This window comes from Sminthopsis crassicaudata, chromosome 3 (genome assembly GCF_048593235.1).
Source record: "Sminthopsis crassicaudata isolate SCR6 chromosome 3, ASM4859323v1, whole genome shotgun sequence".
NCBI classification, from domain to species: domain Eukaryota; kingdom Metazoa; phylum Chordata; class Mammalia; order Dasyuromorphia; family Dasyuridae; genus Sminthopsis; species Sminthopsis crassicaudata.
This window is the reverse complement of record NC_133619.1, coordinates 562,010,847-562,034,632: the sequence shown is the minus strand read 5'-3', so window position 1 is coordinate 562,034,632 and position 23,786 is coordinate 562,010,847. Positions and strand designations below refer to the sequence as shown.

General features: G+C 34.3%; 1 protein-coding gene across 7 annotated transcripts in view; it reads left to right on the top strand.

The window, feature by feature from the left end:
- Positions 1-23,786, top strand: part of LCP1 (lymphocyte cytosolic protein 1) — a 98,915-nt gene that overhangs the window by 58,421 nt on the left and 16,708 nt on the right. For all 7 annotated transcript variants that reach the window (XM_074304706.1, XM_074304702.1, XM_074304700.1 and 4 more), the window contains 10 exons: positions 7,389-7,476; positions 8,995-9,158; positions 9,608-9,737; positions 10,211-10,343; positions 12,264-12,345; positions 14,736-14,901; positions 17,041-17,183; positions 20,376-20,471; positions 21,548-21,743; positions 23,297-23,375. In XM_074304706.1, coding sequence (XP_074160807.1) covers positions 7,413-7,476; positions 8,995-9,158; positions 9,608-9,737; positions 10,211-10,343; positions 12,264-12,345; positions 14,736-14,901; positions 17,041-17,183; positions 20,376-20,471; positions 21,548-21,743; positions 23,297-23,375 — 1,253 coding nt within the window. In that variant the 5' untranslated portion in view covers positions 7,389-7,412. The remainder of the gene's footprint in view (positions 1-7,388; positions 7,477-8,994; positions 9,159-9,607; positions 9,738-10,210; positions 10,344-12,263; positions 12,346-14,735; positions 14,902-17,040; positions 17,184-20,375; positions 20,472-21,547; positions 21,744-23,296; positions 23,376-23,786) is intronic.

Here is a 23,786-nt window from a genome sequence, read left to right as displayed (position 1 = left end):
AATTTGAACTCGGGTCCTCCTGAATTCCTGAATTCAAAGCTGGTGCTCTATCCACTGCGCCACCTAGCTGCCCCTGAGCGAGGCATTTTTAAAAACTAGAATAAAACAAAGAAAAAGCTTCAGACAACAACAGACAGCACACAAAAAGAGGCTAAATAAACCTCATTTATTTAACCAAGAAAAGAGAGGGGAAACAGTGACAAAATTCAGATATATGATGGATTTTTGTTTGAATTACAGAGAACAGTTTCTACTGTTCCACTGAGAAAACACAAGAGAAGATAAGTTTTAGATGCAGTAGAAAGAATTTAGGTTACACACTAGGGATGTGATACACTGGGATGTATTACCAAGGGAGGATGAAGCATATCCTTATTTAGAAAAATTTAATAAAGTGGTAGAAAGCTCTTTTTCTGGGACAGCTTGAGTGCCTGGAAGCAGGGAGTGGACTAGATTGGTATTTCCCAAACAAATGTGTGGTAACACGGGAGGCTATCAGATCTCACACTCTGCTGATGTTCTAAATGGATCAGAGGTATGCTGGCCCACTTACTGTTGTTCTTGTTTCCTGTGTACATGCCTTACCCCAGGTAGCCTAATGAATGGGAGATTCAAGATTTGCCCCTGCTTTGGTACTTCTTCAGAGAAACCTATACTGGATGAGTCCTAAGTCTGTACTGATCCCTAAAATAGGCAACTCATTTTGAGGAAGGAGGACTCAGTCAGAATTCACTTCTGGGCATATTCACTTATCACCTCTGAAATTCAATGTCATTCTAATCTCTCTGGATTTAAAGTGGGTGGTTATTTTTAAAATTAATTTTATTGGAAGATTTTGTTTTTATATAACCCTGCATTGACCAATGTATCCCTTCCCTTACCTACTTTTGAGAGTTATCCCTTATATCAGAGAATAAAAAGAAGCAAAAAAAATAATCAAAAAGGTTTAACAATGCTAATCAATACATTAATACAGTTTGGCATTATCTGTAATGTTCTATACCTGTAAATTTCCTCTTTTAAGAAAGAAGAAAATAACTTTCTTATATATCTTTTTTGAGGCCATGATTGATTATTACAATTTCATATAATTTATATTTAATTATTTTATTGTAATTATTACCATTTACACTGCTGAAGACAATGTTTTCCTGGTTCAGCTTCATTACCTAGCTTTAGTTCCTTTAGGTCTTCTCAAACATTCATTACAACTTTTATCTTTTCTTACTGAGTGCAATATTCCATTCTATTCATGTGCTACTTTTTGTTTAGCCATTCCCCAATTGATGAGCATCTATTTTGTTTTCAAGTTCTTTGTTCCTATAAAAAGCACTTTTAGAAATACAGTATATTGATGTTATTTCATTGAGTACCTTAGGGTATAAGGCTGGTATTGGAAAGTCTAGGTCAAAGAACATGAACATTTTAGTCGCTTTCTTCACAAAATTCCTAAATTGCTTTCTAGACAAATTGGGCCAATTTCAAGCTCTAAAATCTGTGCATAAATGTGTCCATCTTTCCACAACCCTTCTGGTATTGATCATTCCTGTCTTTTATCATCTTTATCAATTTGTTCTGTGTGAGGTAAAAATTCAAAGTTGTTTTCGATATAATTCTTTTGATCATTATTGTGTATTTAGAAACATTTCTACTGAGTAAAGGCTTTATATTTCTAAAATTATGTAATTTTATACTAACTTATTATTTGACATGTTTTACCTTTTTTTTTTTTAAACCGGTCTTTTTTTCTTATGTGTCTTCATATTTGCTAAGATAAGTAGCAAGTCAATAAATATAAATTAAATACCAGACAGTTTCTACACTGAAGCCTCAACCTACTCTATGCTAGACACTGTCAAGCACTGGGGACGCAAAGAAAGGTAAAGTCCTGATGCCTCATTTTAAAGTGTTCTCAAATGCCATATATGGTAGCAGAGCACAAGCTAGTTTCATGGAAGTATAGGAGTAAGAATTTTAACTCTTGAGGACCTTAGAAGTCCTCTTCAAGTTCCTAATTAAGAGAATTCCCCAATGACTCACAAGCAAGAAAGCTTTGAGTATAGACCAGGGGAACTCACATAAACCATATTTCTATAGTTCTTTAAAGTTTGCAAGCATTTTGTGTAAGGAGTTTTATATCTAAAAATCATTTTAGAGAAATTTATCACCAAATGAATTGTTAAAACATTGAATGATTTTGAGGAGGTCATAATAATTCATGAAACCATCTACTAAGGGATAGAACACTTAATTTCTGAACTTATGTTTCTTTCCTAAAACCCCCTCCTCCTCTGAACTTGCCTACTACTATTGAAGAAATTGTCATTCTCCCCTTCATCCAAGATCAAAATCTAATGGTTATTCTTAACTCTTCATTCTTCATCCCCCAGATCCATTCCATTGACAAAGCTTATTTGATTTTACTTTGATAACTTCTCTTATATATGTTCCCTTCTCTCCTTTGACATTGCTATCATATTGGTACAAACATCTTATATTTGGTCTATTTCAGGAATGTGCTGATTGGTCTCCCTTCCCTGTTTCTCCCCAATATGAAGTCCATACTTCATTCAACCTAAAGTCATCTGACCACTCAATAAACTCCAGTAGTTTAAGTCATCTGACCACTCAATAAACTCCAGTAGTTCCCTAGAAACTTTAGTATCAAAAATAAAATCTTTTGACATTCAAAGCCCTTCACAACCCTCCTGTCCCCATCTTTTTGCACTTTACTACCTTCCACATAATCTATGATCCAGCAACGGTAGCCTATGTACTGTTCCCCTCCCCCCCAAGACAGCATCTTTCCACAGGATGTCTCCTATGCCTGGGAATCTCTCCTCACCTCTATCTTCTGACTTTCTCCCTACAAGTTCCAGCTAAAATATCATCTTCCACAAAAAAACAAAAACAAACAAACATTTTTTTTCTGGTTCTCCTAAATGTTAATGGCTTCTGTTATTATCTACAATTTATCTTGTAGATATCTTCTTTGTACATAGTTGTTTGCATACTGTCTCTTCCATTAGACTGTGAGCTCCCTGAAAGCAGAGACAGTGAGTTTTTTTTTTTAATTTTGTTTGTTTTTTCTTTTAATAATTTTGCCTTTCTTTGTATTCTCAAATTATATCACAGGGCCTGGTATATAGTAAATTCTTAATGTTGATTTATTTTACTTGACTACTAAAATCATTTTCTCATAGTAGTGAATTTTCTTGCAGTCCCTCTCTTTGGTTACTCTAGATATATTAATGTTATGTATTACTACTTTTTTAAAATGAAGTTGAGTAAATTTCTCCCTGAATTTCCACTGATTTGTGTAAGAATCTGAAATCTGTGCAAAGTACTCCTTTGATTTGAGTCATATTGTGGGAGGAGTATGCCTACCTGGTAATTGACCAGCTTATGAAATTATTCAACCAAATTGAAATGAAGAATTGGTCACCAAAATGCACAATTCCAAAATCAACTGCAGTAACTTTGTTTCAGAAATATATATTTTTTCATCTTTAATTCCCCCTGATCACTTTCTTAGGCACCAACCTCCAACATTTTCTATCTTAAACTATTTTCCTTTATTTTTCAAGCTACTTATAGAAAATAAAGTTTACATTTTAATAATTACTTTGACATTTCTTTCTCTTTGCCCTTTTCTCCTCATGTAAGTTCTGTTTCTTATGTTTCTTTCTCTCTTGATGAGTAAATCCCAGATTTGTTTATCTTGAGTCTGAAAATCTCTTGACTTAGACTAAATTAAGTCATAGAATTATGGAATGGTAGACCTATGAAATGATGGACAAAATTTATTACTCTTTGATACTTTGTTTTATCAATGTTTCTAAATACTATTTTTAAAACTGTTAATTTTTAAAAATTATATATATATATACTCTGTGGTTAAATGCCTTAGAATATTACATTTGTCAATAATTAATGATAATTTAATTTGGTGCATTTATTTTATTAACAATTAATTTAATACATTAATAAAATGAAGTCTGCATACAAGTACAGTTAAACCTGACTTAGATAAATAATTTGAAATTTTTGCCCTTAAAATTTATCTTGTGGACAGGGTTTCAGAAGTTTGATTCTAAATTTGCTATAGATCTTAAAAATGGCTTTTGGCCAGAACATGATTAGAAGTTTTTTTTCATAAAAGTGAAGAGTTAATGCAGGAGAGCAACTGACCACAACTAAAGATACCACATTGATTCAAAGGGAACCTATTTCATCAGTTTCTCTTTTAAGTGCTCCAAATGCCTTGAACCCCCTTTGACCATTTTTTAAAAATTTCTTCTCATAATTTGTTACTTTCCTGCTGTGCCAGAAGTGCATACAATGATAACCTCATGGGTTAAACTTTGTGGTCTTGATGGCATTGTCATTTCCTGTAGCTTTAAATAAGGGTGTAATTTCATGAATTCACTTTTCCAGGTAAGCACAATGAAGATGCTATGTATAGTGCTTAATGTTTGCTGCTAGCCCTATAGATGCATTTCTTAGAAATGACTTAGCTAATTATATTCAATCTAATTACTTCCACTTCCTGCTTCATTGCTTCTGCAATGTTATTTGCACATTCAGTTTATTTAGATGAGAGATGCCCTTCTCTTTTATGAAGCATAATAGCTCATTTAATGGCAAATCCAATTCTTACTCTGCTTCCCTCAGCAATAGGTCCATTTACAAACCCTAGTCTAGCATCTCCTTGAGACTTGTAACCTAGGCAAACCACTTTTTCTTCCTGGGCCTCAGTTTCCTTATCTGTAAAGTGAAGTGGAATAGGATAGTATTGAAATAAGTGATCACAAAGGTCCCTGGCCAGTTTTTACTTTATATGATCATTTCTGATCTTGCTGGTTAGAAACTACTCTCCCAAGAAATGAATGTTTTTGTTTGGGTCCTTATTAAGGTAGAATAATATTCTTAAATTAGGCTTATATTAAATTAAATACTCCTCTCTCAAATTGGTTTCTATTCATTTTTCTTTTTCCTCTTTTTATGACCCTGAAATTGATGGATTTTGTAAAGTAAATCCCTTCTCATTCTCTGATTTGATCTTGTTGAGCTAAGTCTTGAAGAAAGTCATTCCGAAGTTTGACATTGAAAAGAGAATACATGGGACAGCTAGGTGGTGTAGTGCATAGAGCACCATCCCTGAATTCAGGAGGACCTGAGTTCAAATCTGGTCTCAGACACTTAACACTTCCTAGCTGTGTGACCCTGGGCAAGTCACTTAATCCCAATTGCCTCAGCCAAAAAAAAAAAAAGAAAAAGAAAGAAAAGAGAATAGATTCCATTCTGGGCATAGCACATGTAAAGTGATAGAAATGGAGAAGAGTTATATGGAGTTTAGGGAATAGCTGATAAGTTTGTTTGACTAGAATGTTGATTGTTGAGGGGAGAAATATGTAATAAGTCTGAAAAGTTAAGCAGACCCCATAGTGTAGCAGACTTTAAATGCCATATTGAGGAATTTGTAGAACCCCTGAAGATTTTTAAATAGAGTAATGACATAAGATCTATGTTGAGGGTTTTTGCATGGATGAAAAATTGACTTAAGAGAGAAGAGATTGGAAATTAAGGAAACCAATTAGCAGGTTGTTGTTGTAGCCCGGTGATAATAAAGTAATGTTTATCCCAGTGGACAGAAGGATATGGAACCAGAGATATTGTGGAGGTAAAATCAATGATATTTGGCAATTCTTTGGATATTATGAATGAGGGAGAGTTAAGACTTACGGGTGATTGAGATTTCTAGGTGACTAGAAGGATGATAATAATAAAGTCAGATAACTAGTCAGAAAGGGATTATAGGGGACTCTGATGACACTGGGTCCAACTGATGCTGATGGGCAACTATTGCCCATACACAGTTCTGAGTTAACAGTTTCAGGGCAGAGAATGCTGGTGTGATCAGTAACAAGGTAGTAGGAGTCCTAATTACAATGCCAGGGCCAAGAAGAGCATTAGAATCTTCAGTGACAGGGGAACAGATAACCTGGTTACAGTTGCAAGGATAGGAGAGTGCTAATGCTTGTGGTTGTTTGAGCTCTTCCTGGGTAAAGACCAGAGCACAAACCAAAGAACAATTTCCAAACCTCTCCTAGGATAACGCCACTGTAGAAGCACTAAAAACTTGCAGACCTTGAGAACTAGTTCAAGTCTTGACTTTTGGGCCAGTCCTCCCTATCCCTAGGTGAGCAGAATTTAACTTTAATGCAAATAAAAGAACTTGGAAGACCAAGACATAAATCATAAATCAGACCAAGACTGTAGTATGAAGAAAGCTACCAACAAAACTTCAGAGGAAAATGTTAATTGTATCCAAACCCAACAATTTTCGCATATTATCTTCCATTAAATGTATTATATACTTGTCTTATATTCTTTATTATAATACATTTTTGGTCAGGAACTGTATTTTGTTGTTCTTCATATCTCTTTGTGCCTTGCAGAAGTTGTTTAATAACTATTTATTAAATTAATGTGTGTCATATAAAATGGAGGGTTCAAAACGTTTGAAATTACAGAATCATATTTAAAAGGAAAATATCTGGAGATTACTAATCAAGTGGTCAAACCTAAATGATGTATTTGGGATATATCTGGATAAATATGTTATCAATGAATAAGTGTGCATCATAAGCTCACAATTTTAATTTAATTGACTTTACAATGCAGAACAGTATGTGTAAATGTAACACATGCACACACATATATGTATGTATATATATATATATACATACATGTTAATGAAACGAAATCTATAATAGCTTGTATAAAACAATCCCATGTTAAACATCTAAAATAATATTTTTAAAATTAAGTAAATATAAGTCTGAATGTGGAAATTCTGAGGTTATAATAACATTCATTTATTTTCTTTTTATGTTATCATATCTGGATAATAGAAAAACAAAATGATAAAATGTATGACTAAGTGTAAATTTCTGGCTTTCATTGTTCCCCTTTTAGTATGATCATTTATTAAATTTAGCATCAATTGTGATATTACAGGTAAAAATGAGAGTATAATTTGGAGACAGAAGAAGAGAATAAAACAGATGCCTTACCTTTTTATTTCATTCTGTTCCTCCACCCTACGGTTAGGCTTAAAAGTAAATAGATTGGGCAGAGGAGGTATAAAGTGTAATTAAGCATTTATTCCAGACATGTGATGAGGGTTTCCATTGTTGAACCAATTATCTTTGAAAGTCTGAAAGATTTTGTGAAGATAAAGGAGGAACATGATGCTTTATAAGTTATCAGACATATTCCTTGATGTATATATGGCATATTTTTATAGCCTATCTTACAAGTGCATATTTATTATACATATGTACGTGTATATATTACATATATGTTTCTTTGTTTTTGTATAGTTTGACAACTTAAATCAGTAAAAAATGGCTAGAGGATCAGTATCCGAGGAAGAAATGGCAGACCTCAGAGAAGCTTTTTCCAAAGTTGGTGAGTAGCATTGGTATGAAGATATTTGGGGGGTCTAATATTGCATAATAATTCTCTTTACTCAATTACCTCAGCAAACTTCATCAAAATTGGTGAAATATGGGCATAGTAAAAGAGCTTCTCAGAAAAAAAAAAAAAAAAGTAGTGGAAATGGTCAGAAGGAGTTGAAGGTGCCAGTTCCCAAGAAGAGATTAAAGTCTCTTTCCCCTCTGTCTGGACCAATATCCTCTCCTCCTCCCTAAATCCATTTTCATCATGGGCCATCTCCCAATTCTTGGTTCTTTCAGACCTTACTTAGCTTTTGTTGTTTCTCCTGACATTCATGGACTGGAATCCATTCTCCTTCCCCCATTTTTCCCTTCTACCTAAAAATAATCATTTTGTATTCCTTTCAACTTTAGGAAAAGAAATCCATTTTGGTTGGCTATTTTCTTATTAGTTCTAGATCTCTCCTGTCTCTCTTGTCAGAATCCTTACCTCTGACTCTTTAAGAGTTTCAACTTCCTCACTCTGGAGCTAGGACCTATTATTCCTTCATTTCCCAGAAGTGTCTAGCATGAAATCTTGTGAGTGACAGCTGCAGTGTTTTGTAGAGCTTTTTTTGTTGAGACCTTTTTATTGTGGCAGACCCAGATGCTAGGGTGATTGTCTCTAATACCATTAATCCTCATTTCCCATGCATCCTCTCACACCCGGTATTCTTGGTTATATTGGCCATTGAACATTGGGAAGGCAGCATGATATGAGACAGCATGGTATAGTAGATAGAACTCTAAATTTGGCATCAGAATACCCAGGATTTCTCACTTTTTAGCTGTGTACTTTTGGGCAAATCAATGGGGAAAGTAATAATTGCCTAAACAACTCTCATAGATGTTAAATCCAAACTAGCTTCCTGGAGGTCTCAGGATCAGCCAGAGTCAGGATAAGTAAAAGTCCTTGGTCTTTAGGAGGAGGAGTGAAAGAAGCAGGCAAACTACCAGTTTTACCAAAGATCTCTTCTTTTTTTTTTTTTTTTTTTTCCTGAGGCTGGGGTTAAGTGACTTGTCCAGGGTCACACAGCTAGGAAGTGTTAAATGTCTGAGACCAGATTTGAACTTGGGCCCTTCCGAATTCAAGGCTGGTGCTCTATCTACTACGCCACCTAGTTGCCCCCAAAGATCTCTTCTTGATTCTGGAGTCCAGAATCTCCACCTTTCTCCTCCTCATCCTGCTACCAAGTGAGTCGCTGGTCTCTGTCACCCCACCCTCTAAACCCTTGCCTATGATTATCTTAACCCATTGAGCCAGATCTGAACAGCAAGAAGGGCCATTTTCCCAAACATAAATAAAGTCATTGTTGAATAGGTAATTAGTCTTAAGTGCTTGGTTGTCCAATTCAAGTGCACCTTTTCATAGTTTCAGCCCTTTACACTAGGATCATTGTAAGACTCAGTGAAGTAACATGTGTAAAGTGCTTGGAAATGATAATGGTTTACCACTACAACTATTAGTATGTCTGTTATTTATTAATTACAGATACAGATGGCAATGGATACATCAGCTGTAATGAACTGAATGACCTTTTCAAGGCAGCTTGCTTGCCCTTACCTGGGTACAGAATAAGAGAAATCACAGAAAACCTGATGGCAACTGGAGATCTAAACCATGATGGTCGGATCAGCTTTGATGAGTTTATCTCTGTGAGTATGAAAATGAAAGTTGTAAAATGACATTTTCAACACAGAGCTTTTAATCTCAAGAGTCATTAGTATAGGTATTTCCTTGATTAAAAGATTCTTCTACACCTTAGTAGTCAGTCTTCATGGCTTGTTATGGTAAAAGATGTTAAGAAGGTTAATGACTGATCTTCTGGTGATGAACCTTTCTGTACTTGGATAGAGCAACTTCTGAATAATGCAGTCTTCCAATGGGCTCATACTTGAAGCTTTCCAGCTTGATATAACCTACAAGGACTTATGGTTTACCTTATACTACTCCCCATGAGCCATCAGAATAGGGTTTTAGTGGAGGGTTTTTGGTGTATAGCCAGAATGAATATGGTTTTCATGCTACAGTAGTATTTTTTTTTCCCCAAAAAGTTTCCTGGTTAAGTCTTGAACTTCTCTAAAAAGGCATATTGTTTTCACAGATGTTTCATGGGTTAAAAAGCACAGATGTTGCCAAGACATTCAGAAAAGCCATTAATAAAAAAGAAGGAATTTGTGCCATTGGTGGTACCTCAGAACAATCCAGTGTTGGGACACAACATTCCTATTCAGGTAAATGTATTATGCTTACTACTGGAAGAGAAAGATTGCATCGTTAACATCCATTTTACCTCAAAATCCCCCATGAATTAACCTATTTGGGGGAATGACTCAAAAAAACAGAGATTTTGCCTTACCCATGACCACAATACCCAAGAAGACTAGAAAAAGAGTCATCCTATAAGCTTTAGACCATATTCCTTTCTCCTGTGCCAGAAGCAATATTTATTTCCTCCTACTAAATGTACTTATTGAATATCTGTCTGCTTTTGAGTCTGTTTCCAAAGTATATTGTGACTTTGGTTAAACAGAGATATTATGGCTGTTTACAAAAAGCACTAAAGGTTTTAGAAAGTAGCAGGGAGATGGTCTAGATGAACTTACAAGATTTGTTCCAGCTCTGACATTCAGAGACCATAGTGACCTTTGTTGTTTATATTGAAGTATGGTTTTACAAATGGATAAATATAATCATTGACTTGCAGAGGAAGAAAAATATGCCTTTGTTAACTGGATAAACAAAGCCCTGGAAAATGATTCTGATTGTAAGCATGTCCTCCCTATGGATCCAAACACAGATGACCTCTTTACTGCTGTTGGAGATGGCATCGTCCTATGGTAAATAATACTTCCTCATTAGTTTCTAAATTTATATAATTATAAATACACATATGCATGTATGCATACATATATATACATAAACCTGAATGTACCTATCACACGTGTATAATTATATACATAAGTTATATAACATATATATGAATATATGCATGTGGTATTTTTTAGTTTATGGAGTAACTTTTTTATTGTTTTACCTCCATGCATGGCAATTACCTGATAGCACTGTACTCTGTTAATTCCTTTCCCCTAATCATTCCTTGATAGCTCAGGGAGTCTAAACTAATTTTAATAAAAGGCTAAACCAAATATAATTAGGAAGGTAAAATCAATGAGGAAAAAAAAGATATGATGCATACTATGGCCAAAATTGAAACAATTTGTATGTAATTTGCTATTTTGTGTCATCTAAACATTACCTAATATTTGCTAATAGTAATAAAAGATGGGAAATTATAATTGCTTTTCTGTAAAATGGAAATAATAATACCTGTAAAGTTTAATGCTTTTTTTTTTGAAGATCAGATCAGATGAAGTATATAAAGTGCTTTGCAAACCTTAAAATGCTGCATAAATACCAGGTATTATTGTTATTGCTATTATTACTTGGTGTCAGGAATATCTGAGTTAAAATTTGATCTCTGACAATTATTAGCTGTGTGACCCTGGCCAAGCCAGTTAACCTCTCTATGCTTCAATTTCCTTTTGTGCAAAATGAGGATAATAATAGCATCTATCTCCTAGGATTGTTGTGAAGATAAAATAAGATAATATTTATAAAACATTTTGCTATATTAAAGGTAACAACTATTATTAGTGTTAATAATGTTAAATAAATACTACTTTAACATTAGAAGTACAAGGTTATGGTGACTGAAAACAATCAACCAGAGAATGTTTTTCCTTTCCTTACTTCTCTCATCAAACTTTAATGCTCCTATTTTGAACAATACACAGGTGAAGCTGATGCCCTTTTCCAGGACAGAAACATGTAGACTAACTAGTTTTCTCTACTAGCTTTCTTTGTGAAGAAATGACCTTCAGGAAATGAAGAAGCAATGAAATTTGTTTTGGAGCTTGCTCAACATTTGTTGCTGTTTGTTGTTCAGTCATTTTCATTTGTGTCTGTGTCTTGGGAGTCAAGAAAACCCTGACTTGGGGTTTTCTTGGCAAATATTCTAGAGTGGTTTGCCATCTCCTTCTCTGGCTCATTTTACAAATGAGGAAACTGAGGCAGACAGGTTACACAGATTGTATTTGAGGATAGCTTTAAACTCTGAAAGAGGAGTCTTTCTGACTACAGATCCAGCACCCTAAATGATGCTCCACCTAGCTGTCTCTTCAGGCTTTGTTGCTGTGCTAAGAAAATGTGTGTATATACACCACAAAATACCTTTGCTTCTTTAGTCCTTCTCCAAAAATGTTACTGTATTCAGCTTCGCTCCTTCATATATACTAAGCCTTTACTGAGTTTTCCTGAATCAAAATTAATCCCCTTTGGTTTCACATTTACATTATAATGGGAAGCATAGATTAAAAAGAAAAAAGAAAACAAGCATTTATTGAGTACCTATTATGTTCCAGGAACTGTGCTAGCCCTTTATCAATATTATCTCATTTGATCCTCACAACAATCTTGCAGAGAAGTTGCCATTATTATCTTCTTTATATAATTGAGTTAACTGAGATGAAATAATTTTTTCAGGGTCATATCTGGTTAGTAAATGTATAAGGGCAGATTTGAATTCAGATCTGCCTGACTTCAGGTCTAAAATTATATCCACTCTACCACTAGATGCCTAAGCATAATGTTGTTTTGCTTGCTTATTGTGATGAGGAATATATTTTTAAATTGTTGTTAGGTCTTGATGACGATCAGGAACCAATTCATTGTTTTCATCTTTATCTTTTCCATTTTAGTAAAATGATCAACCTATCAGTGCCAGATACAATTGATGAAAGAACAATCAACAAAAAGAAACTTACCCCATTCACCATCCAGGTATGGAAAAAATGTTTTCTTTTTCTTTTTTAACTTCATCTGAGTTACAAGAATAGATTTAGGTGAAAGATGAATGCCACAGGCACAAAGTCAATCCATGTACCTGTTTCTAAGCTACCAGAAATCAGCAGATGGTAGAGTATAAAATTAGCTCTGTTTTGATTTAGTATAGTATTTCCCAGAAACTGGACCAAAAAGAGAAATAAGCCAGGTTTTAGGGACTATCATTTCTGTGCAGACAAGTGGGAATTAAGGAGAAATGTTTCTATTTTGTCTTTTAGTATAATCAATACCTATACTGTAATAAAAAAAGAAATGGGAGTGGGGATGGAGGTGGAGGGAAGAGGGAGATTCATAAATTAAGAAAAAATTTAGTAGCTTAAATTTAACTTCAAACTTCTCCTCTGAGTTATTGTTGAGCCCATTCCAAAAACATGCCATTTTAGTGAAAACGATAAGCCTTTCTAAGAAATGAGGGGGTAGAAAACGGGAAGTGTTCTGGCAGCCTTTACTGTGGCGTACTGCACTTTGGCTGCATTAGTGTGATAAATATAACCTGCTTTTAGCATTCAATTACTTTGATTAACTGGAACACTAGCCAGAAGTTAGTGGGTTCAAAACCATTAAATTGTCTTTCTGCTTTCCATTCCAGTTCTATAAAATAACCTAATCCACTTGGTTAAGACTATACATCACTGATTAGTTATCTGCAATGTATTAATTTATTGATTCATGTTTGGGTTTAAGCAGTGTGTGTGTGTGTGTGTGTGTGTGTGTGTGTGTGTGTGTGTGTGTGTGTGTGTGTGTGAGATGTGGTTTCAGAGAAATTTAGAAAGACTTGTATGAACTGATATAGAATGAAGTGAATAGAATCAGGAGAATGGTTTAAACAATGATAATATTGTAAAGACAAAATCTTGGAAGACTTAGTAATTTGAATGAATGTAATGGACAACCAGAGGGTTGGGGGGGAGGGAGGGAAAAAAAATTAAGACTACAAGGTTTTGTAAGGGTGAATGTTGAAAATTATCCATGTATATATTTTGAAAATAAAAAGCTTTAATTAAAAAAAATATAGTTACCAACCACAATTCTAGAGGACTTATGATGAAACATGCTATCTGTTTTCTGAAAGAGAGGTGTTGGACTCAAGAGTACAGACTGAGGCATATTTTTTTGGACTTACCCAATGTAAAGATTTGTTTGACTTGATTGTACACATTTGTAACAGAGGTTTTGTTTTTTTTGCTTTTTCATTGGAAAAGATCAGGAAAGTAAGAGGCAGAAAAGGTAGATCTTAATAAAAGCAATATAAAATTTGAATTTACCAATTTAAAAAATTAAATAATAAAGGAAAAACATCATAGCATAATAGAATGATGGAAAAGCCAAGAAAACCTGGATTCAATCCTGCTTCAAACATTCTCTAGCTGTGTGACACTGGGCAAATTACTTAGCCTCTTGTGCCTCAACTTTCTCATCAGTAAAATGGGATAATAATAGCACTTACCTCATAGATGAAGATCAATTGAAATATTCAATATAAAATTTCTTGCAAACCTTAAAGCCCTGTGTAAGTTTAAGCTTGTATTATTCTTTGATCATAATACTATGAAACCCTGACATTTTTCCTGCTTCATGGGCCATTTCCATCTGTATTCTCCCATCCTTTTTTGCCTTGACTTTCAAATGGCCCTGAGATCACTGTGTCTAAATTGAATTGGCACATTTTAACCCCTCTCCAAATTGTACAAATAAGTTACATGGTTATAAGGAATTAATATTATTTAACCAAGTTATTTAAATATTATAAGTACTCAATAAATATTATCATAATAACACCAGCCATACCTCTTCCATAAATTTGAATGTTGGTTAAATTTTCTCTTCCCACTCACTTTCAATGCCAAGAAAGCTATTGCCTCTTTCTTTTATGACCTTTCTTTACATCAACTGTTGGTTATAGTGCATAGTCAATGACAAGACAATGGGTGGCCTCCTTGAATATTATAATGTTGACTTTTTTTCAGTAGGGGGTTTAGTGTGCTGCCTCCATCCCAGCAGGATGGGGAATGTAAGAATCATTATTAAAATGGACACTCCACTTAATATTTGTTTTTTGAAGAGTACAGAATTAGACTAACTATAGGGTCTTCTATCTTAAATTCTTGTCTTTTTTCTCATTCTATTTTTTTAACCATCGTTTTTTCTCAGAGATGTTATGTGGTCTATCTAAAGAGAAATAAAGCCTTCAAAGCTCTGTAAGGTCCTCAGAAGAAATTAGATGTTGGTTGTCAAGTGATGGTTGTCAAGTTGTTGTTGTTGTTGTTGTCACTATTAATTACCACTTGGTATTTATTGGCATGTTTTCTTATTTTTCCCCCCTTCAGGAGAATTTGAACCTGGCTCTGAACTCCGCTTCAGCCATTGGGTGCCATGTTGTTAACATAGGAGCTGAGGACTTAAAAGAGGGAAAACCTTATCTGGTCTTGGGCCTTTTGTGGCAAGTCATCAAAATTGGATTGTTTGCCGATATTGAACTCAGCAGAAATGAAGGTACAGAGACTAAAGCCTATTATTTTCTGGGATAACCTTCCCAGATATATATATAATGCATATATTTTGATGAAGTAGAGAATGATGAGGATATGCAGGTTCAGATTTTTAAAGATGACTTGAATAAAGTATATGTAAATTAATGCTGAGCTCTCTACTTGACACAGCAGTGAAACCCAATATTTTGTCATTTCTCTTCTTTCCAATAATAATCAGACTTCTTAAAATAGGAAGGTGAAAGCTTTTTAATACCACAGGCTGGCAAAGCCTTTTTAAGTGGAACTTGCAATTTACTTCAGCTGTCTGGAACTTCAGCCTCAAAACCCTTTCCTCAGATAGCTCATTTTAGAGCTAGATAATTGAATATTTGTTTGTTCAATTATTTCAATCATATCTGACTCTTCGTGATCCTCATTTGAGATTTTCTTGGCAGAGATATTGGAGTGTCTTGCCATTTCTTTCTCTAGCTCCTTTTACAGATGAGGAAACTGAGACAAACGGGGTTAAGTCACTTTCTCAGGATCACACAAGCTAGTAAGTGTCTAAGGCCATATTTGAATGCATTAAGATGAGTCAGAAAGACTGGCATTGTTATCTGTTGTGCCACTTCCACCCAATATAATAATTGAATATTGTAGATTACTTTGTGCTTGAATTTATTCATAATTATCCCTGTTTAGAAATGTAGATTCTTGAAGAAACTTTCATGTGTTAAGCAGAATACAAGTCACATGTCAGATTTACAATTCATAAGAAAGTACTGATGTAAGTTTAAACACCTGCCACAACAAAGCCTTTCCATGTGCATACAGACTTAACAATATTCCATCTCACAGGTAGGTACTAAATATCACACAACACAAGACTGTAAGAGAAAGGCCCCTGGATTGGGTGTCCAGAAACTTGATTTCTAATTCTGCGTCTGCCACTGATTTAGCTATGAGATCTTGAACAAGCCATTTCATCTCTGTGAGCCTCATTTTTCTCATCTGTAAAATAAGAGCAAAATTAAATGATTGAGAATACATTCAGTTCTCACAATTTAAAAGCTTTATTTCATATACAGATATGACTAGCATTTGAAATGTAACTTTTATTTGACTTCCATTTAGCCAGATATGTCATCTCTGTCTTTGAATTGTGATAGTCTGTGGAGTGTACCATATGATGTCTTTTATATGCCTTATTTTATAACTAATAATCAGCACAGAGAACTTTATCTACATGTTCTCAATTCATATATATTGTATTCTTGTGATATTTCTTTATACTTAATGTTTTTTAAAAGGAGGAAAAGAATGAATATAGATCTTAGAAACTGGCACAAAAATTTTGGCTTGAAAATGGCAGATTCTAAAATAAGTCTGCATCTAAAAACCTTTTCTTCTGGAAGTGGAGAGGAGAATAGGTTATGTTGGTGAGATGTTTTAATTATATAAGTATTTGAGTTCTAAAATATCTTTGAGAATTGAAAAGAAACAGTTATATTGTCATTGTTATCTAATGGATTTCTGAAAAGTAAATATCTTCTTAGGAAACAAGATTTAGTTAGTGAATACAGAGTGGATTTTGAGTTAATATGAGTGATATTTCTAGTTGTACCACCAGGATCTTGAATAGCTCACTTAACTTCTTTGTTTGCCTCAGTTGTTTTATTTTAAATTAGAGGATAACAAATAATACTATTATACCTTCTATCTATTTTCCTTGCAGGGACACAGAGAATATTAGCTGAGATGAGATTAATACGTAGAAAGGACTATGGGCATCTTGTGTTAGACCTAATTGGAATCTTCCATTTTACCTCCACAGAGTTTTTAGTCTGTCTTCTCCCTTCCTCAATTTCTCTTTAAGAAGTTGGACTATGAAGGAGAAAAAAAAAAAGAAAATTTGGCCAATCAGTATGATACCATGTGGACAAGTCATAGAATTAGAATGTTAGAACTAGAAGGGACCTTAGAAGACATTTTTTTTCCAACTGCCTCATTTTACAGATGATGAACCCAACCCAGAGAGGTTAAAGGATTATTAATTCCTTCTTCAGATTAATTTCTATAGATTATATTGATAGAAGACATTGCCAATTTCAATATGCACCTAGGATTTATTTTTTTCCTTTTCACTTTTTTATTTATCTAGCTCTGATTGCCCTTTTGAGGGAAGGTGAGAGTCTGGAGGATTTGATGAAACTTTCCCCTGAGGACCTATTGCTGAGATGGGCAAATTATCACCTGGAAAATTCAGGCTGCAATAAAATCAACAACTTCAGTACTGACATCAAGGTAGGAAGAATGCTATTGAATTCAGTTTGACTAGTATTGGAGGGAAGGTGTTAGGACTGGTTGAAGTTCCACCTAGATACTTTTCTTTAGATCTGGCTATAGCAGGAGATCTTAACTTTTTGTGTGTCCTGGACCCTTTTGGCAATCTGGTGAAGCCTATAGATCCCTTAGAATAATATTTTTAAAATTGAAGGAAGTGATTAATTTTGATTAAAAGTAAATGAAAAATAAGGGTGTAACTTTTTTTTCTCATATCAATTCATTGACCCCTGAAATCTTTCCACAGGCTTCAAGTTTAAGAACTTTGGCCTATAGGCCTTGGATTTGGTGAAATTATCACTCCTGGGAGGAGGCATCTCCAAGGCTCTAGTGACTGTGTTACACATATTTTAAAAGTCTTAGGCACTTCAGTTAGCAATTACTGGAGCTCAGTGGGTAAAACAAAGGGGGAAAAGATAATATAAAGGAAAAAGAAACAAATGTCAATTTTTGCAGGTGCAGGTTATATTATAGATATGACTGCTTTCTAATTTCATCATTGGTGAATGCTTTTCTTTAAAAAAAAAAAAAAATGAACAAGGGGCAGCTAGGTGTGGTGCAGTAGACAGAGAACTAGCCCTGAAGTCAGGAGTCTAAGTTCAAATCTGGTCTCAGACACTTAACACATCCTAGCTGTATGACCCTTGGCAATTCACTTAACCCCAATTGCCTCAGGGCAATCTTTGAAGAATTTAAGAACAAAAATGGTTTGTTTTTGGTTTTTTAGTGAGGATTTTGTGAAAATGTACTTATTTTCTACATGTGGAAAATGTTATGAATTTCAGATATAGTAAATCTGAGAATTCTCCTGAATAAGAGTTCTTCCAGAGACTTGTGGAAAATTAAATCCTATACTAAAACTGCAGCTAGTTATCAGTTTCGGACACCCCCCAAAAGAAGGCATAATTGTTATTTTTAAACATACAAAAAATAGATACATTAGTGAGAAACAACAGCTGGTTTTTTTTGGGGGGTGTCAAGAACAGATCAAGATGATGGAAAAGGCAGAGATAGTATGGAAGAAATTTTGGCTAGACAGCAGCAAATAGTTTCTCATCGTAATTTAAAAATATGGTATACTTAATTGCATTAAGAGGAAAGTGATTATCTTTTGCTCAAGAGACTAAAAGCTTTGCTCAAGGATAGATAGTTTGAATATAAGCTGACACACAAAGACAAGGTTCACATGCCTTCAAGATACTTTCCATCCTTGGGATTCTGTAAATTTAGGTCTTCCAATAAAGTATCTGCTTTATGCACTAAGTATGCTGTGAGCTAGATGATTGGTATGATTCTTTACATCGCTGAAGCTTTAGCTTCTCTTCCTAGTCTTTACATAGAGTTGTAGTTACAGGGATGCTTCCTTATAGAAAGCTCCCTATTTGCTTGGTATATCTATTAATACCCTCAAGTTCATATTCCCACCTAACTAAAGTCAGCTTGGTGGTACAATGGATAGACTGCAGCATTTGGAATCAGAAAGACCGGAGTATAAATCCTGTTTCAGATGTTAACTAGCTATGTGACTCTGGGTAAATCACTTAATATTGTTTGCCTCAGTTTCCTCTTCTATAAAGTGATCCAGAGAAGGAAATGGCAAACCACTCCAATATTCTTTGCCAAGAAAATCCCAAGTAGGGTCATGAAAAATTGGACATGATTGTAATGACTGAATTACAAAGTGTCTAGCTGCAAATTCCATTAGCAATTCAGCCTTCCTAAATTGTTACATCTTTTCTCAATCAAAATTAATTGAATATTTATTTGTGTTCAGAAACACAAATTAAGCTGATTTCTATTCAATAGATTATTCAGCTCTTCCAGAGTTGTACCCATTTGAGAGTTTGAAAAGTTTCTATAGGAGATAAGAATAATTTTTAAAGTACAGTAATGTTGATATATTGATGCAAATTCTCTTTTTGATGGCAACACTAAAAGAAATATGTATTCTAAATCATATAAAGTCAACATTTATGGAGACAGCAAACAGTCATTCTGTTTGTAGTATTCACACTAATCTCTGAGAGCTTTTTGTGGCATCTGGTGATCTGGCTATTTCTGTTTTTTCCTGGTACACTCTGAATATAACTGAAATGGCAAGAAATGTTATGACATATAATATAACTAAGGCCTGGTTTTAGGATTTGGGATTTATTATCTTTTCACACTGAACTGCCTTGACAGTGCCCCCCAAGAAATTTTCAAAAAAGGACAAGCAGAAAGATTGGGGTTAGGTCCGATGGTGTGACAAGGATTAAAAATCACTTTTTCCCCAGTGTAGGTTAATAAGAGAAATGAATAACACTATATTATTATTCTGATTTAATAAGTAGATAATAATATCTCTATAACTATTTTTATCCAAAAGACATATGATCGTTTAATCTGCTTTTAGAGAATTTAAATGACCCCTTCCCCTCAATCTCCATTTCCACATGTGAAAATAAGAAAATGCTTTCAAAAGATTAAAATTATTCTTCTGGATGAGACATTTTCCGGAATATTAAGGATAGTGGAAATACCATCCATAATCTCAAACTGCTGCAACTATTCTATAAGATAGACTTAATTTGGCTTTTATTTCTGGATTTATGAGTTCAAAAGGTCTAGCCAAAAATTTACTGCATGCACTATTTTACTATCCCCTTTTGTCCTAAAAAATGCTTGCTGATTGCTTCAACTTCTATGTCTTTCTTCTGTTTTGCTTAGTGTCCATTTAATGTTTCTTTGAACTCTTCTGTTTCCTCCTGTCATGTCTTTTGTTTAATCCTTAGCTGACTGACTTCTACAACATTTTAAAGGTATATATTTTTCATGCATACAACTTAATACATGTAAATTAATTATAACCTCTTAAATGGCAACAATGGTAGCATATGGTTGTTGTTTTCTTTTCTTTTTTTTTTTTTTTGGTTGTTGTTTGTAATTTAAGGTTTTTTTAATTGCTTTTGAATAGAAATTGAAGTTAAATGACATAAGCCACACTGCATAATATGCAAATTAATAAAATTGTTTTTAGCTTTGTTAATGAAGTTCTAATCTTGAATGATTACTGAATCAGAAATAAAGCATGCTTGCTATTGGGAAATACTGTCACAGCATACCTGTAGTTATCGCATTATTTTAAGATGGTAATTTCTTGCTTTCTTTCAGGACTCCAAAGCTTATTTCCACCTGCTTGAACAGGTGGCTCCAAAAGGAGATGAAGAAGGTATTCCAGCTATTACTATTGACATGTCAGGAATAAGGGTAAGAATGGACATATAAACTTACTCTTAGGAAATGTAAGACCTTAAAGTTCAAAGATCATTCTTTTTCTATGTCTCAATGAATGGGATTGGTGTGAAGGGATTCTTACTCTTAAAAATAAGACATAAGAGTTAAAGAATTGATCAGCTGGATGGAGCAGTAGATAGAGCAGTGATCTTAAAGTCAGGAGGACCTGAGTTCAAATGTGGCTTCAGACACTTAAAACTTACAAATCACTTAATCCCAATTGCCTGGCAAAAGAAAAGAATTGATCAGTCAATAAACATTATTAAGCACCTACTATGTGCTAATCACTGGTTGAGTAATTGATGAGTAAGAAAACATTTGGATAATATGAAGTATACTCTTAAGGGACTACTGGAAAGAATGTGGAGCTTGAAGATTGGAGAGCCAAAGTTCAACTTCTCACTCTGAAACTTAATAGCTATATAATCTTGAGGTGAGGCCCTTTAGCAGTGAGCATTAGGTTTCTCATTTGTATCTTCATCACAGGGTTGTATAGGGCTCAAATGAGACAGTGTATACAGTGTTCTTTGTAAACTTTTAGAGTGCTATATAATAAGCTATTATTGCTATTATGTTATATACTATGTATGTCTCAAAGTAAAAATGAATTCTTATTCTTGTAGAATTTTAAACATGATTTTTAACAATTTTATAAACTTATTTTATATAATCTGTCCAAAATTGAATAATGAGGCATCTTCTAAAAATACCCGATACACTTAATTATATATTAAATTCTACTATAAGAACTTGTGAATTATCTCAGAAGTTGTTTTTTTTTAAAGGGAAGGCACCTATCTATAATTCATTTAGATAAAATTCAGTTCTAGAGGTAAGCTTTTTAAGATCTCTTTTTAGATTTATATCTTGGATATTGATTTCAGTAAAATAAAAGTTATAAATAAAATGCTGATAATGTGGAGTAGTTTCCATGGGAAAATACTAGAATATAAATAAACATAATATAATTTTTATATTATATTATATTATATAACTTCAAGACTTATGGTACTTTGACCAAGATTTGAGATCTGTCTAAATTGATGCAGGAGAAGGATGACATCCAGAGGGCAGAATGTATGTTACAACAAGCAGAAAGACTGGGATGCCGGCAATTTGTCACCGCCACAGATGTTGTCCGTGGAAACCCCAAGTTGAACTTGGCTTTCATTGCCAATCTCTTCAATAGATACCCTGCCTTACATAAACCAGAGAACCAAGATATTGATTGGGGATCTTTTGAAGGTAACTCTTAACTGATTATATTAAGATATTAAGAAAAATCAAAACACATAGGATAGCCGTTCAGTTTGTAATTCATAAATGATTGCAAACATTACAAAACACATTGATGAGTCCTTAAGTTTCCTGGCATAAAGAAAAAAAGAATAGTATAAACAGATAAGTCATGAAAAGAAAAAATAACCAACTACTCTTATATCCCATCCATTATATGTAGTTTTCACCCATTATCAGGATTAAATGCTTTCAGAAAAGCAATGCTCATCCCATTATCAGTAAATAGAGTGCCAGGTCTGGAGTCAGAAAGACTCATTTTTCTGAGTTCAATTCTGGCCTCAGATACTTGCTAACTGTGTGATTCTGGACAGATTAATTAATCCCACTTGCCTCAGTTTCTTTATCTGAAAATGAACTGAAGATGGAAATGGCAAACCATTCCAATACTCTTGGCAAGGAAATTCCAAATTGGGGTCATGAAGAGTCAGATGCAATTAAAATGACTGGACAGCATGTTATTTTCAGATGAAACATCAACAACTTCATCTCATTATTAAATGAAATCATTGCATTCAAAAAATAGAATAGTATCCCATTATTAAGGGACTTAATGGAAGTTTCCATGGGCAAGATGTTTTAGCCATTCTTCTTCTAAATATAATGTGTTCAAGTTGTTTCAGTTGTGATTCATTTGACATGTCATTACCTCATTTGAAGTTGTCTTGTCAAATACATTGCAGTTGTTTGGCATTTCCTCCTCCAGCTCATTTTATAGATGAGGAAACTGAGGCAAATAGAGTTAAGTGACTTGCCCAGAATCACAGTTATTAAGTGGCTGAGGTCACATTTGAATTCAGGTCTTGCTGATTCCAAGTCTGGAATCTTAAGATGTCTGTTGAATTAGTATCTTTTAACAAGTGCTATGTTCATTTCCACTGTCAGGTCTTTGTTCACACTTTTTTCCTGGCCTGGAACACCTTCCCCATTTTTCTCTACCTCCTGGACCTCCTCTTCCCCTATTAACAGCGCCCTCCCAAAACCCCACCACCACCACCAAAAAAAAGCAATCCAACCAAATAGATTCCATGAGTATTTAAAGTCCTTGCTCAAGCATATTCCTCTATGATATCTTTACTATAAGGCTGACCCACACTTGTTTCTCTCTTTGTCATCTCCCTTAGTACTTACTATCTGTATCACACATTTGGTCACTTAGTAATTATATTTGTCTTAAACTGTTTTCTCTTTTGTGCACAGCCGTCTTATCTCCCTGATTAGACCACTAGTCCTTGAGCACAAGGCCTCTGGTGTCTTTTCTATTCTTCATCCTGCTCAGCACTGTATTGGGCACATACATAGTGGGGGCGGAAGAAAGATTTAACTAATTGGAATTGGTCAGTGATAACAGCTGAAATCAAAACTCATTACTATTAGTTCCTCTTGTCAGCTGCTTTCTCACTCCACTTGGAATTTTTTAAAAGTCTCTGTCTATTCTGATTATAAGGATAATATGTTTTCTACACATCTCTTTAATAACTGGTTGTCCTCTGTTGTTTTAGGTGAGACCAGGGAAGAGCGTACATTTAGGAACTGGATGAATTCCTTGGGTGTGAGTCCTCGAGTCAATCATTTATACAGGTAAGGAGACATGGAAATTTGGCCTAGAATCACCTTAAAAAGAGATATCTTCAAGCATGCCTTTCCCTAGCTTGAATCACAAAAAAGCCATCTTTTTCTTAGAATTCAGCTTTTGTCTTTTATTCTCATCCAGTCACTCCAAATAATAACAGACAGAAGTATATGGCCACACCCATCTCATTTTCTGGGGATAGACAACATGGTGAGACCAATAGGACAGCATCCATATCCATAGATTAATGGATTTGCTGGGGCTGCTTTAAGAAAGAAAAATTATGTTAAGAGTTCTTTGGAAGTTGAGCTGGTTGTTTAGTTTTAATTGCAAAACAAGGATTTATGATTAAGTTGGGTTAAGGGTCTTTTTTTAGTTCTCAACTACAGTAGGCCAAGTAGCCAGCTTTCCACATATCC